Genomic DNA, 15,794 nt, shown 5'->3' with positions numbered 1-15,794 from the left:
AACTAGAATGAATATATGAGTAAATTCCTATACCTGGTTGTGGAAAACTATCCTATGATCAAAATTGAGAAAAATAAGGGAAAAGATTGAAAATTTGAGTACTTAAAAATAAAATAATTTCAAACTGGAAAAATATTTGAGGTACAGGCAAAGAGATAATAACTCTGACATACAAAGCACTTCTAAAAATAAAAAGAAAACTGCCAATGACCTTATATAAAACTGGGCTAAATGTAGGAACAAGAAAGGAAATGTGGTGTATTAATGATCTGTTGCAAAGTAACAAATTATCCAAAAATTTTGCACCTGGAAATGAAGGTTCATTAAGGTTTAATCAAGGGTTAGCTGAGGCTGCAGGAACCTTAAAGTTTGACTGAGGAAGGATCTGTTTCCGATTTCTTCTATAAATGATTTATATACTATAAAATCAAATTAGAGGGAAAAAGTAAAAACTTAAAAGCAAACTGAAACAAAATAACCTATCTGGGTGTCAACTTGGTGGTATAAAGACATAGGGAGGAACTATTTAAAATGACTTTAAAACACAAGAATTTGTGTTTACATTTCTAATGTCAAATACAGGAAAAACAAACAAACAAATAAAACTATCCCCACCCTGAAGGAAAAAACACAACAGAAAATTTTTTTTATATTGTTTGTGGTAGTATTGATGTTATTCTGTTGTTTATTCATTGTATGATAAACCAGATGTGCAATTCTGCAAGTATCTTTGTGAAGCATAATTTTCAGAAACAGGGAAAGGAGGTGCAGATGTAGTAAGACAATGAGGTTAAGTACAAACCTGGTATTCCTGACTTTAAATCAGAATATTAGTGTGGACACATGTCGTATTTTCTCTAAAAGGAAAAAAATATATAGCTTGATCATTAAAAAAGCCTATAAACAATGGCCAATTTGGCAATAAAGCAACCACCATTGAGCAGATTTTAGTCTCTAAATACCATTTACCTGTAAAAGGAACCAAAGTACCCTGGAAAAATAGCTGGTTCTAGGTCTGTGGCAAACATGTAAGAGATGATCCTGGAACATTTCATCATGTAAGAAGCAAGGAAACTAACCATGATAATGAAAATTGTATCAAAAGGACCTAGGGAACCAATGGGAAGACATTCCTACTGGCCTAAAATAGTATAATTAGAGTATAAATGAGAATAACAACTTAATGGAATGAAACACTTCAAATACCTTTAAATCTGTATGAGTTTATGAATATACAAAATGTAATATAAAATTATGTAATATTACTATACATAATGTGTAATTATATTAGTATATTAGAGTATATAATCTTAATAGAATATTTTATTAAAATACTACTATATTAATATAATTAATACATATTAATATTATATATGTAATGTATATTAAACTCTCATTGTTCACCTTTGGAGAATGTTAAGAAACCAACTTATGTTTTTGAACTGGTAAACAAAGGGAACTAATCAAGAATTTATCCTGCTTTTCCTATGCAAACTGTACTATTGAATGATCAAATCATTGATTAGGTAAATTTCTCTTATAGGTGTATTAGAACTAATAAAAAAGGAATGATAAAATTAAAATATCAAAGTTTTCCAATCCTTAAATGAATGAACAGATCTAAGAATTAAGCATCAATGGTTGATATCACTAATAGAGGAAAACAAAACAAAATAAAGCAAAACAGATGTCCTCTACTTCCTAAGGGAACTACATATTAAAACCTATGAAATGCTCTGGCCAAAATAATAAAACTAGACCTCCCTTCCTCTACCCAGAAATACAGGGGATGAGAACATGTTAGTTGACTCTCCAGGATGTAATTATCAAAATCTCAACTATGAGACTCTATGGGCTAAATGACTGATTTCTTTAATATATTTCAATGGAAAAACTTATGATGAGGGATAGAAATAAGAGACATAACAACCAATTGAAAATCTTGAACTTTATTTGGATTTTTATTTAAACAAACTAAAAAAAAATGATGACACAATGAAGAAAATCTGAACCTTAAGTGGACAGATAGCAGATAATATTATATAGTTATTAAGTATGATTACTCTAATTTTGTTTTTTTTTGAAGAGTACGAATCTTCATGTAGATATATATGCTGAATAATTTATGGATAAAATGATATATTGGGAATTTGCTTCCAAATAATCTAGAAGAATGAAGAATTAAAGATAAAACAAAATTAAGGTGTTAATTATTAAAAGTGGCAACAAGGACAGAAGGTTATATTATACTATTCACTTTAATTATATACACTTTTGAAATTGTCCATAATTTTTTTAAACTGGTGGTGGGCCCACAGGTTTTTAAAAATATTATTTTTGTACTTTTCTGAATGTTTGAAACTTCATTATAATAAGGCAAAAGAAATAGGGTGATTAGCATACTGCTGAACATGTACAGGACATAAATTGGATCTCTTACTTTGTTATTACATCCTAAAAGTAGCTAGCCCCCTGCATAACACATTTTGCCCATGTTTTCATGTTGACTTTCATTTTCAGTTGCTACTAACTTGCTGATTCAAGGAATATCATTGAAATAATGTATTCTTCTTGGTCCTCTATATTTTTATTTTTAAATGAGGTCAAGAGAAGATGGATAATTAATAACTTTATTTTTCTGTGCTTCAAGTTATTTGGTTACGTTTTATACGTTTTATACGTTTTATACGTAACCAATGTTGCCTTCAACTACATTGCTTCTGCCTTTTGGCTTTAATACAAACCTTTTTAGTGTACATTTTGAAATGTTTTTATATTAAAAAGGGAAACATAGCACATTACTGATTTTCACTAACAAGAGTTAGACCATGTGAAAAACCTCCTGGGATTAATTTTCCGTTTTGTGTTTTTCCCATGCTATGCTGATTGGACGTGTCCCATGACTTCATTCAGTCTCAAAACATGGCACTGGATCAATCAGTGGGTTTGGCACAACTTTAGTGGCTCTGATATAGGAGTCATTAAAAAGGGCCACATTCATAAGATATTTTAACTGCTAAAAGAGAAAAATAAGTGTTTTGTTTTCTCGCTATTTTTCCCAAAGGGAAAGGGAAGATTGGGGTGTTAAGGGGATTGAAAGGGTTGAAGGAGTGGAAACCATGTTTCCTGGTGGTGCAGATCTCAAGGTCTGCCTTTCAACTTCAAGATCAAGCTTCTTCTCATGGGAGTTTGGGGTTTCTTTCTAAATTGGGATGCCCAGCCACATATATATATACACCCTTCAAAAGCTGCTTTTCAATTGGGTTATTGGATTCTGTTTTAGTCCATTTCTCACTTACTCTGCAATCTAAAGGAGTGACTTTGATACAGGATCCAAATTAAAGAGGAAACAGTACTTGTTTTCAAAGTACGTTCCTTCAGCCTTCTTGAGAGCATCACGCTTTGATCCACCTGCTTTCTCGCTGGCTCTTTTCTCGTGGCTTCCCCTTGGCAGATGACCTCACCAGCTTCCCTTCTCTGTTTTCATACCTTCACCCTCCAATCTCTGTGAAGGAAGCCAGCTCCACAGAGCTGACCCTGTCACCCATCTCTCCTTCTCGCTCTCTTCTCTTTCAAAATCTACCCCCATGAACAGGTTCTTCACCTTTAACCTCTTCATTCACTCATACCTATATGGGTGCTTAATCATCAAATGTGTTTGCTGATCTTCCCCTTCTTGGGAAACAAAACAGAACACAAAAGTCTTTACCTTGTGGCCTCCTCCAACCACTGTCTAGTCCCCTGAACTAACTGATTCTCAAACAACTCTAACAAATAATCTGGATCTGCTGCTTCTGTTTCTTTACTGCCTCTGGAAATCTGGATTCTTCTTTGACCATTCAATGTAGAGTAAAATTGTACAGGTGATCAGGTATCTAACATCCAAAACCAGGGGCTCCAACTCTGTCCTCCTTCTCCCTCCTACTTGGCAGATTTGGGCTGTGCTCCTCTCACACATCCTTTGTGAACTCTCCCTCCTTGGTCTCCTTGACAACAGGAAATCCTTGATATCTTCAAACATTGTCAATATTACTTCTCTGTTTCAGTGGCTGCTCTATTTTCCTTCACCCTTACACTTTCCTTTCTAAACATTTCTAGAATATTGGGGCTCTAAGGGACTAATACATAACATCAATTCATTCTACTGCATAATGTTGAACCAACTGAAAAAATAGACATAAGAGATCAGCAAATGGATATCAACTGTTTCTACAGGTCCATGGCTGAAAAGAAATGCTAATATTCTCTGTCCACTTATTCCAAGTTTAGAGATTGAAAAAAAATAAAATAAAAAACCTAATTAAAAGAACAAATTAGATCATACCCAGAATTGTCTCCCACAAAAAGGGGAAGTATCTCCAGATCTTTCAGCCTTTAAACAGATAAGATTTATCCAGTGGAAAAAACGTGAACCAGTGGCTGTCACTGTCACTCCCAATCACATAAATCACTGCTTCTGCTTGGGGAGAAATGAGTAAGACACATCAGGAGTGTAACTCTTAGCACAAGTCCCTCCGTAAGGAAATATGAAACTATATATACATACACATAGTGTAGGTTATTCCTCGTTCTTATTTTCATCACCATTTTTATGTAGATAATTCTCAAATCGGTGTATCTGAGTCTGATGTATTTCTAACCTTTACAATATTAAATCTACCTGTTCTCCTTCACCCCATGCTCTTCTCCATGATGGTCAATGGCCTTACCATCCCAAATCATCCAGTGTTCTTTGGCATCATCTTATATTTATCATTTTCCTTTGTTCCTATGGTTCTTTAAAAAAGTCTCTCCTACTCATCTTTTCTCTTCAATTCATACCTCTACCACCCTTTCTACACCTTATTTATCATGCATACATTCAACAACTATTTATTAAGTATGTACCAGGTGCCAGAAAATTTTTTAAGCAGTGGGGTTGTAAATGAAAGGTAAAATATTGATTCGGTCCACATGGGCCTGAGAAAAATGAGCAGAAGGTTAACAAATAGTAATCCAAACAAATGTACAATATCAACATAAATGATTATAATGCCTGAAAGGTACTTGGTACTATGTGAGCCTATAATGGGAGGATTAGGGAGGTAGGAGATGGTGTCTCCAGTTAGTGGCACTTTAATTGAAATATCAAGTATAAGCAGAAGTTAACTGGGTCAAGAGGGCAGAAATGAGCATTCCAGGCAGCAGTCTCTAAGCATAAATGCCTTATGACTGGAAGTAGCATGGTGAGTAGACATTCCAAGAAGCAGATTAAAGGGCAGTCTGGTACAGAATAGGGGATCTGGAAAGGTAGATAATGAGTAATGCTATGAAAGGCCTTATACATCATGTTAAGAGGATTTTCTTTATTTTGAGATCAGAGAACATCTCTGAAGTTTTTAGACAATGGGGAAATATGATTAGCCTTGAATTTTTAAAAGATCACTCTTGAATTTTTAGATCACTGTTTTTGCTTCTCAATCAATCATCTGTGTGTCTCCCATCTCTACTTTGTGAATTATTATACAAACTAGTATTCTCATAATCCTCACAATGTGCTGCTTCAACCTTATCCATTTTCTCATCAAATAGTTCAGATGATTTCCCATTATTTTTAGGAAAGAGCTCAGATTGTTAGATCTGTCTCTCTAGGGCTTGCTACCATCTGGGTTCAGTCTCCCTGTCCAAAACAATTTCCATCTTCTCCCCAACACTAGCCAAGCCTGCCTTCCACCTACCAGCAAAACACACCAGCCTCACTCCTGCCCTCCATTTCTTTGTTCAAACCTTTGAGAGTATGAAACTTCTGTTCAAATTTTTCCTCTTAGTAAAACCCAAACATAGGCAAACTTCCATTCAAATCTTACTTCCTCTTTAAAACTGTAACTCTGGACAACAGCATGAGCTCACTCATGCTAAATTCAATATTTGTGCAGTTATGAAAGAGCTTAATAGGAATGGACTTCGTATAGGCCATTCCTTTGGGGGACACAATTTATTTCCCATTTTATGCACTGTCATCTTGGCTTACTGTGTCAATTTAGATGATTTTATGGCCTCAGTGATATTATTTTTTCTTTCCATTATGAATGTGATATATTTTTCCAAAGAAACATTTAGAAACAGAGAAAAAGAAGAGGATGATGAAAGAATATAATTGTAATAAAATATTTTCTGTGTTCTTAAATATTTGAAAATATTTTTATATGCTACATGTTATATATAACTGAATAGTATATATAATATATAGAATATATGTTATATTTGCTATATGACATTGAGTTGCTATTTAACAATTAACTCAAACATGCCCTGTTGCTGGACATTTGAATATTTTTATTTCACCATATTATAAATAATAAGGCTAAGCCATAATTTCTGAAGTTTCGATTATCTTCTAAGGATAGATTTAAAAATGTACTTAATGTGTCAGGGAGCCAGTTTTTGCGGCCTCAGTGATACAGGCTGAAAGCATTTCAATGAAGCCATACTGTGAGTAAGTATGATGATGCTCACTGTAGCGCATTCTCACTAGGATTGGGTCTTATCATTGCATATATCATTTGTAACTCAATGTTTAAGAAAAACCAGTATGATGGTATTTTGATTTTAATATCTGTAGCTAAAGAGGTTTAACATTTGTTTCTAAGTTATCTGGTGGAAGTATTCACAAAATTAATGTAAAAAAGGGTACATGTGAACTTGAACAGCTAGAAGGATTTTTTATCTGAGGCTAGATCCCTCCATTTATCTCCAGATACACATGGAGTGCCAGCCTTCTATCAGTCAGTATAATGTATGTCAGACTAGCCACAAAGTAGCAGTTCCCAAATTTTGCTGCATATCGGTACTGCCTGGTGACTATTAAAAAGTACTATTGGCAGCTTCCACCTCTTGACATTCTGCTATAATTGGTATGGGGTGGGACTTGGGTAGCAAAAGCTTTAAAACCTTTCTAGGAATTCTAATGTGCAGCAAAGTGTGGAAACCATGTTGGAGTAAAGAAGGATGACATCATAGAATATGGTTAGGGTGCCAGTGCTCTGAGGTGTATAAAGTGAAAAAGACACACTCACACAGACAAAACCACAATGTTTTGTCTTGCAGACTTACTCTGCACTAGGTTGCCTCAGACAGTAACTCTGAACAGTCCTGCTTGAATGACTTCAAAAGGATAAGGTGGAATGAGACATTAATGATAAAACAAATAGCTATTTACCATTTCGGTGTGAATCTTAGTTTTCATTTAAGAAGCCTGGGAGCCACAGATGCATCAGCTGTGACATTCTCACCATCACTGCGAGTCAGTTGGTTGGAGAGGAGCTCTTCCTGTGAAAGTCATTGTGAAAACAGAGCTCAAGCCTTTGCTCAGTGTGCCTGGGAGAAAGCATCAGTGCAACGTTGTAAATACCTTCATATTTTGATATATGTGAGTTGTTCCTCTAAGCTAGTGCATACTTACATATTTCCTCTCTGAATTGCTCATTATGGAAAATCTCTCTTCTAGCAAATATATGTAAAGTGTGTGCAAAGGTTTTTATCCAGCTCCTTTTGATTTAGTTATAAGAACATCCAACATCTGCTAAAACTGAGGCCCACAATCTTAGAAATATTTCTTTCATTGCCCTCTCAGTCTGCACATCATTAGTACAATTCAGATGGAAATTCTGTAGAGATGCAACATTGCAGATTGTATTTCCCCAGAAAACTTGACCCCCCAAATCTGATTTATTTAACATATTTCATTTTAATGGGTTTTTCTCAAAGGCTAATCCTATCCAGATGGGTTGCTGTGGTTTTACTAATTTACAATTTTCAGTTCATTTATATGCATCTATTAATGTGAAGTATGAATATTTGCACAATGTGCAGGCATATATGGATTATATCTACCTAAAATGCACATTTAAAAATTTGAAAGATTGAGCTTTGGTATTTGGGCTACTTTACAGATGTTAATCATCAACTTAACATATTCCATTGAGTCAGTCTCCCAGTCTTAAGGTTAATAATAACTAACGCTTCTGTGGTAGCCTACAATTTATAGAGCTCTTTTCTCATACATTAACTCATTTAATAACATGCCTGAAGCCTTGAGAAGGCTCAATATAACCTTTTGAAGCTACAGAAGAACCACTTAAAGGGCCAATTCTTCCCTCCCCAGCTTCCGTACCTAATCGTCAACAATGCAAATTCCTAGGCCAGTGCTGACTCACCTGTTCCATTTAGGTAGGGCAAGTAGATGTGGTCAGTGGGTGTGGCCAGAGGGTAAGCCACGATCTGATGTGACCAGATTAAATTCTGGCATCCTCTCCTTCTACCAGCCCCAGCTTCCTTCCAATCTCCATTTTCTAAGTGCAGTTGGCACAAATGTGTTTTTTCCAATGTCTCTTTTCTAGTTCTTTAATTTTCCACAGGAATTGGTGCATTTTTCCCCTCATCGCTGTGAAAGGGTGCCTATTTCTGCCACCAGGTGCCACAAGAAGGAGCTCTAACAAAAGGACCCTATCTACACTCTACGCTATCGGATGGGATGTCCCTCTTAATACACTGAATTCTTGTCTGAAAAGTTCACAACATTCCTTAGGATAATAAATATATATATATGAACTCCACAAGACTGTGGCAGGTACATATCAGTTTTCATTATTTTTCAGCTCATATTTTATCATCTTGTAAATACAGATAACTCAGAATGTATACCTTTCCATGTGGGATTACAAACTCTCCCAAAAGATGTCACCTTTACTTGTAAGAACAAAACTATAAAAAATATTAGAAGTTTTATTAGTACATAGTGATGCCTTTTCTACAATTTTCCCATGCTTCAAATATTTCCTTTTCCTTTTTGTATTGATGTGTGGTGTATAGTTCTGTGAATTATAACACATGCACAGTCCAGGTAATTGTCACAATTGGGATGCCAAACAGCTCCAGCATCCCAAAGAATTCCCATGTGCTGTTCCTCTATAGTCACAGCACACAGCCACTTCTACCCCTGGCAATCACTAATCTGTTTTCTATCATTGTAAATGTGTCTATTCAATAATTACATATAAATGGACTCATATTTTGAGACTTGCTTCTTTCACTTAACATAATGCCTTTGAGATTTGTCTAAGCTGTGGGACTTCTAATTCTTTTTACTGTTAAGTAATATTCTCTAATATGGATATACCACTGCTTGCTTATCTATTAAATATATATATTTTAACATATTTGTATTGAATATAAATGGCACTTATAGAATTGACATAACATAAAAATGTTACTATGACACAGTAGAAATTTCTTGGGAACCAACCAAATCTAGATGTAAACATCAATTCTACTGCTACTTATTAGTTATGAGCAAGAGGGAAAGGAGAAAGTCTTCCTGAGATTCAGATTTGGCAAAGTGCAAGGGTAATGATATTTTTATTTCACAGGGTTCTAAAAATAATTAAATAAGACTGAAGCATGAAAACTGTCTGGCACACAATACATAACCAAACATGTCTGGTTTTACTCCCATCTGCCACCAAGCTGAGGTAACATAATAGATATTTTAGAAATTTTTATCCTCCTGATTCTCAGGTGTGGAAACTCATAATATTGATTTTATTATAATCTGTTTTGTGAGCATAGGGGAGCTAATCTATTGCAGTTTGCTTGGTACATCTTTGTAGAGCATAAATTCTTAATAATTATGTTTCTAAACAAGTGCAAAATACAAGTTTGCTTTTTTTTCAGTACAAGGGTATCTTGTGGGGTGAGTTTCTAGAGGCCAGGAATTTGGTAAGCTTGTTTTCAGCAGCCCCAGCAGAACTGGGAATCCATTTAGTCTGGTCATGATACATGATAGATGCATATTTTATGCGGTCCCTGTCAAGCAGTCACAACCAGCTGGAGAGAAGGAGCCAATATTTAAATACAAAGAGGGCTTGGGTGATTCAGATCGCAACAGTAAGTCCTCTGACGAAGCTGATTTCTAAGCATCCTTATCTCACTTGATACTGGACTCCATTACTTGTCAGTAATTGATTTGTTGCAATTCCTGGATTGACCATTTGGCTTTCTTATCAGCATGAGCAAGAAGAAGCAATTAAATTTCTCACCCGGAGGTAAAAATATGTGTGTGCTTAGCCCAAACCCCACATATTTTATTCATTTTATGCTTCTGGCTGCACAACTAACACTGTCCTTCAGATACCAACATTTATAGTCCAAAAATCATGTTGAGGAGGGTTTTAGTGCAGTTGAACTGTCAAGTAAATAGTTAAAGTTATGTGCCATTGATTCAGTTTTAACTCACACTTTCTGACTTTTACATTGAGGTAATAAAAGTTCAGGTGGTCTCAAACTTAACTTTATGAAGAGTTCAACTGGAAATCTATCAGATTGGGGGGCATAGACATCATTAAAAATGAGTCAATATAACTCATTATTTCCTAGTTTTACCAGGTTAAGAGATAACCACGTGGACATTTCAGCAATCAAGCATATTTGTATTGACCATGTACAGGTTGATACATTTGAAGTTACTGATAATCAGCTAGTTTTCGCCTGTAGAAATGACAATTTCATGAGTTTTAACCTAATGAAGCATTCTTATGTTGAATTGGGAAGGCAATGGGTTGCTGTTAAGAACTAAATTAAACCCCCTCCTAATTCATATGTTGAAGCTGTAACCTCCGTTGTGACTGTATTTGGAGATAGGGCTTTTAGGGAGATAACTGAGGTAAAATGGGGTCTATAAGTGTGGGTCCCCAATCTGAAAGGACTGGTGTTCTTATAAGAAAAGGAACAAACATCAGAGTTCTCTCTCTCCATGCAAGCACAGAGTAAGGACTATGTGAGGACACAGTGAGAAAGCACTATCTACCAGCTAGAAAGAGAGGTCTCACCGGAAACCAACCCTGATGGGACCTTGATCTTGGACTTCAGCTTCCAAAACTGCAACAATACAACTTTCTGTTGTGTAAACTACTCACTCTATGGCACTTTGTTAGGGCAGCCTGAGCTGACTGATACAGGTGCCAATTCCCCATTCTCCATGGGTCTTCCACTCCTGCTTCAGTAGCTAAACTGCATTATCAGATTTGTTAAAGGGACATAAGGGAATCTGCTCCTCAATTCTATGATCTCAATTCCAGATCCACTAAATAGCAAAATGAAAACTCTGTGTCACTCCGAAGTAGCCTTCTTTTATGTTGCTGGAGGACTACAAATAGGTATCTTGATTAGCAAAACCTGATTTATTTGAACTGGACTCAACACACACTGGAAGCCTCAATTAAGGGAGGTAGTTTTTTTTTTTTTTGCTATCATTAATCTACAATTACATGAAGAACACTATGTTTACCAGGTTCCCCCACTCACAATAAGTACCCCCCCACTACAGTCACAGTCCATCAGCATAGCAAGATGCTGTATAATCACCACCTGTCTTCTCTGTGTTGTACAGCGCTCCCCGTACGCCCCCACAACACTATATATGCTAATCGTAATGCCCCCTTTCTTTTTCCCAGCCCTTATCCCTACCTTCCCACCCATCATCCCCAGTCCCTTTCCCTATGGTAACTGATAGTCCATTCTTGGGTTCTATGATTCTGCTGCTGTTTTGTTCCTTGAGTTTTTCTTTGTTCTTATACTCCACATATGAGTGAAATCATTTGGTACTTGTCTTTCTCTGCCTGGCTTATTTCACTGAGCATAATACCCTCTAGCTCCATCCATGTTGCTGCAAATGGTAGGATTTGTTTTCTTCTTATGGCTGAATAATATTTCATACTGTATATGTACCACATCTTCTTTATCCATTCATCTACTGATGGACATTTAGCATTTCTTGGTTACTGTAAATAGAGCTGTGATAAATATAGGGGTGCATCTGTCTTTTTCAAATTGGAGTGCTGCATTCTTAAGGTCAATTCCTAGAAGTGGAATTCCTGGGTCAAATGGCATTTCTATTTTGAGCATTTTGAGGAAGCTCCATACTGCTTTCCACAGCAGTTGCACCAATTTACATTCCCACCAACAGTGTAGGAGGGTTCCCCTTTCTCACCTCGCCAACATTTGTTGTTGACTGTCTTTTGGATGGTAGCCATCCTTACTGGTGTGAGGTGATATCTCATTGTGGTTTTAATTTGCATTTCTCTGATGACAAGCGATGTGGAGCATCTTTTCATGTGTCTGTTGGCCATCTGAATTTCTTCTTTAGAGAACTGTCTGTTCAGCTCCTCTGCCCATTTCTTAATTGGATTATTTGCTTTTTGTTTGTTGAGGTGTGTGAGGTCTTTATATATTTTGGATGTCAACCCTTTATTGGATCTGTCATTTATGAATATATTCTCCCATACAGAAGGGTACCTTTTAGTTCTACTGATGGTGTCCTTTGTTGTACAGAAGCTTTCAGCTTGATATAGTCCCATTTGTTCATTTTTGCTTTTGTTTCCCTTGCCCGGGGAGATATGTTCAAGAGGTCACTCATGTTTATGTCTAAGAGATTTTTGCCTATGTTCTTTTCTAAGAGCTTTATGGTTTCCTGACTTACGTTCAAGTCTTTGATCCATTTCAAATTTACTTTTGTGTATGGGGTTAGACAGTGATCCAGTTTCATTCTCTTACATGTAGCTGTCCAGTTTTCCAGCACCATCTGTTGAAGAGACTATTATTTCCCCATTGTATGTCCATGGCTCCTTTATGGAATATTAATTGACCATATATGTTTGGGTTAATGTTTGGAGTCTCTATTCTGTTCCATTGGTCTGTGGCTCTGTTCTTGTGCCAGTACCAAATTGTCTTGATTACTGTGACTTTGTAGTAGAGCTTGAAGTTGGGGAGTGAGATCTCCCCCACTTTATTCTTCCTTCTCAGGATTGCTTTGGCTCTTCGGGGTCTTTGGTGTTTCCATATGAATTTTTGAACTATTTGTTCCAGTTCATTGAAGAATGCTGTTGGTAATTTGATAAGGATTGCATCGAATCTGTATATTGTTTTGGGCAGGATGGCCATTTTGACAATATTAATTCTTCCTAGCCAGGAGCATGGGATGAGTTTCCATTTGTTAGTGACCTCTTTAATTTCTCTTAAGAGTGTCTTATAGTTTTTAGGGTATAGGTCTTTCACTTCCTTAGTTAGGTTTATTCCTAGGTGTTTTATTCTTTTTGATGCTATTGTGAATGGAATTGTTTTCCTGATTTCTCTATTAGTTCATTTTTAGTGTATAGGAAAGCCACATATTTCTGTGCATTAATTTTGTATCCTGCAACTTTGCTGAATTCCGATATTAGTTCTAGTAGTTTTGGAGTGGAGTCTTTGGGGTTTTTTATGTACAATATCATGTCATCTGCAAATAGTGACAGTTTAACTTCTTCTTTACCAATCTGGATTTCTTGTATTTCTTTGTTTTGTCTAATTGCCGTGGCTAGGACCTCCAGTACTATGTTGAATGACAGTGGGGAGAGTGGGCTTCCCTGTCTTGTTCCCAATCTCAGAGGAAAAGCTTTCAGTTTCTCACTCTTCAGTATGATGTGGGTTTATCATATATGGCCTTTATTATGTTAAGGTACTTGCCCTCTGTACCCATTTTGCTGAGAGTTTTTATCATGAATGGATGTTGAATTTTGTTCGATGGTTTTCAGCAACTATGGAGATGATCATGTGGGTTTAGTCCTTCTTTTTGTTGATGAGATGAATAATGATGATGGATTTTCGAATGTTGTACCATCCTTGCATCCCTGGGATGAACCCCACTTGGTCATGGTGTATGATCCTTTTGATGTATTTTTGAATTGGGTTTGCTAATGTCTTGTTGAGTATTTTTGCATCTACCTTCATCAGGGATATTGGTCAGTAATTTTCTTTTTTGGTGGGGTCTTTGCCTGGTTTTGGTATTAGGGTGATGTTGGCTTCATAGAATGAGTTTGGGAGTATTCCCTCCTCTTCTATTTTTTGGAAAACTTTAAGGAGAATGGGTATTATGTCTTCTCTGTATGTCTAACAAAATTGTGAGGCAAATTCATCTGGCCTGGGGGTTTTGTTCTTTGGTAGTTTTTTGATTACCGCTTCAATTTCGTTGCTGGTAATTGGTCTATTTAGATTTTCTGTTTCTTTCTGGGTCAGTCTTGGAAGGTTGTATTTTTCTAGGAAGTTGTCCATTTCTCCTAGGTTTCCCAGCTTGTTAGCATATAGGTTTTCATATTACTCTCTAAAAATTCTTTGTATTTCTGTGGTATCCGTCATGATTTTTCCTTTCTCGTTTCTAATTCTGTTGATTTGTGTTGACTCTCTTTTCCTCTTAATAAGTCTGGCTAGAGGCTTATTTATTTTGTTTATTTTCTCGAAGAACCAGCTCTTGGTTTCATTGATTTTTGCTACTGTTTTATTCTTCTCAATTTCATTTCTTCTCTGATCTTTATTATGCCCCTCCTTCTGCTGACCTTAGGCCTCATTTGTTCTTCTTTTTCCAATTTCGATAATTTTGAGATTAGACCATTCATTTGGGATTGTTCTTCCTTCCTTAAATTTGCCTGGATTGCTATACACTTTCTTGTTAAGACTACTTTTGCTGTATGCCACAGTAGTTGGGGCTTTGTGTTGTTGTGGTCGTTTGTTTCCATATATTGCTGGATCTCCATTTTGATTTGGTCATTGATCCATTGATTATTTAGGAGTGTGTTGTTAAGCCTCCATGTGTTTGTGAGCCTTTTTGCTTTCTTTGTACAGTTTATTTCTAGTTTTATGCCTTTGTGGTCTGAAAAGTTGGTTGGTAGGATTTCAATCTTTTGGAATTTACTGAGGCTCTTTTTGTGGCCTAGTATGTCGTCTATTCTGGAGAATGTTCCATGTGCACTTGAGAAGAATGTGTATCCTGTTGCTTTTGGATGTAGAGTTCTGTAGATGTCTATTAGGTCCATCTGTTCTAGTGTGTTGTTCAGTGCCTCTGTGTCCTTACTTATTTTCTGTCTGGTGAATCTGTCCTTTGGAGTGAGTGGTTTGTTGAAGTCTCCCAAAATGAATGCATTGCATTCTATTTCCTCCTTTAATTCTGTTAGTATTTGTTTCACATATGTTGGTGCTCCTGTATTGGGTGCATATATATTTAGAATGGTTATATCCTCTTGTTGGACTGAGCCCTTTATCATTATGTAATGTCCTTTATCTCTTTTCTTTGTTTTGAAGTCTATCTTGTCTGATACTAGTACTGCAACACCTGCTTTTTTCTCTCTGTTGTTTGCATGAAATATCTTTTTCCATCCCTTGACTTTGAGAACTTTGAGTCTGTGCATGTCTTTGGGTTTGAGGTGAGTCTCTTGTAAACAGCATATGGATGGGTCTTGCTTTTTTATCCATTCTATTACTCTGTGTCTTTTGATTGGTGCATTCAGTCCATTTACATTTAGGGTGATTATTGAAAGGTATGTACTTATTGCCATTGCAGGTTTTAAGTCTGTGGTTACCAAAGGTTCAAGGTTAGCTTCTTTACTATCTTACTGTCTAACTTAACTCGCTTATTGAGCTATTATAAGCACACTCTGATGATTGTTTATTTCTCTCCCTTCTTATTCCTCCTCCTCCCTTCTTCATATGTTGGGTGTTTTGTTCTGTGCTCTTTTTAGGAGTGCTCTCATCTAGAGCAGTCCCTGTAAGATGCCCTGAAGAGGTGGTTTGTGGGAGGCAAATTCCCTCAACTTTTGCTTGTCTGGGAATTGTTTAATCCCTCCTTCATATTTAAATGATATTGGTGCTGGATACAGTAGTCTTGGTTCGAGGCCCTTCTGTTTCATTGCATTAAGTATATCATGGCATTCTCTTCTGGCCTGTAGGGTTTC

The 15,794-nt window shown here is 36.3% G+C and overlaps 1 protein-coding gene across 1 annotated transcript in view; it reads right to left on the bottom strand.

Moving 5' to 3' along the window:
* LOC108400423 (uncharacterized) overlaps nt 1-15,794 on the bottom strand; it is a 116,969-nt gene that overhangs the window by 12,541 nt on the left and 88,634 nt on the right. The window contains exons 4-5 of the mRNA XM_073232861.1: nt 7,199-7,308; nt 803-857 (exon numbers count right to left, since the gene is read on the bottom strand). Coding sequence (XP_073088962.1) covers nt 7,222-7,308 — 87 coding nt within the window. The 3' untranslated portion in view covers nt 803-857; nt 7,199-7,221. The remainder of the gene's footprint in view (nt 1-802; nt 858-7,198; nt 7,309-15,794) is intronic.

This window comes from Manis javanica, chromosome 4, assembly GCF_040802235.1.
Source record: "Manis javanica isolate MJ-LG chromosome 4, MJ_LKY, whole genome shotgun sequence".
NCBI lineage: Eukaryota > Metazoa > Chordata > Mammalia > Pholidota > Manidae > Manis > Manis javanica.
The sequence above is the reverse complement of the archived record's forward strand: the minus strand, read 5'-3'. Positions and strand labels throughout refer to the sequence as shown.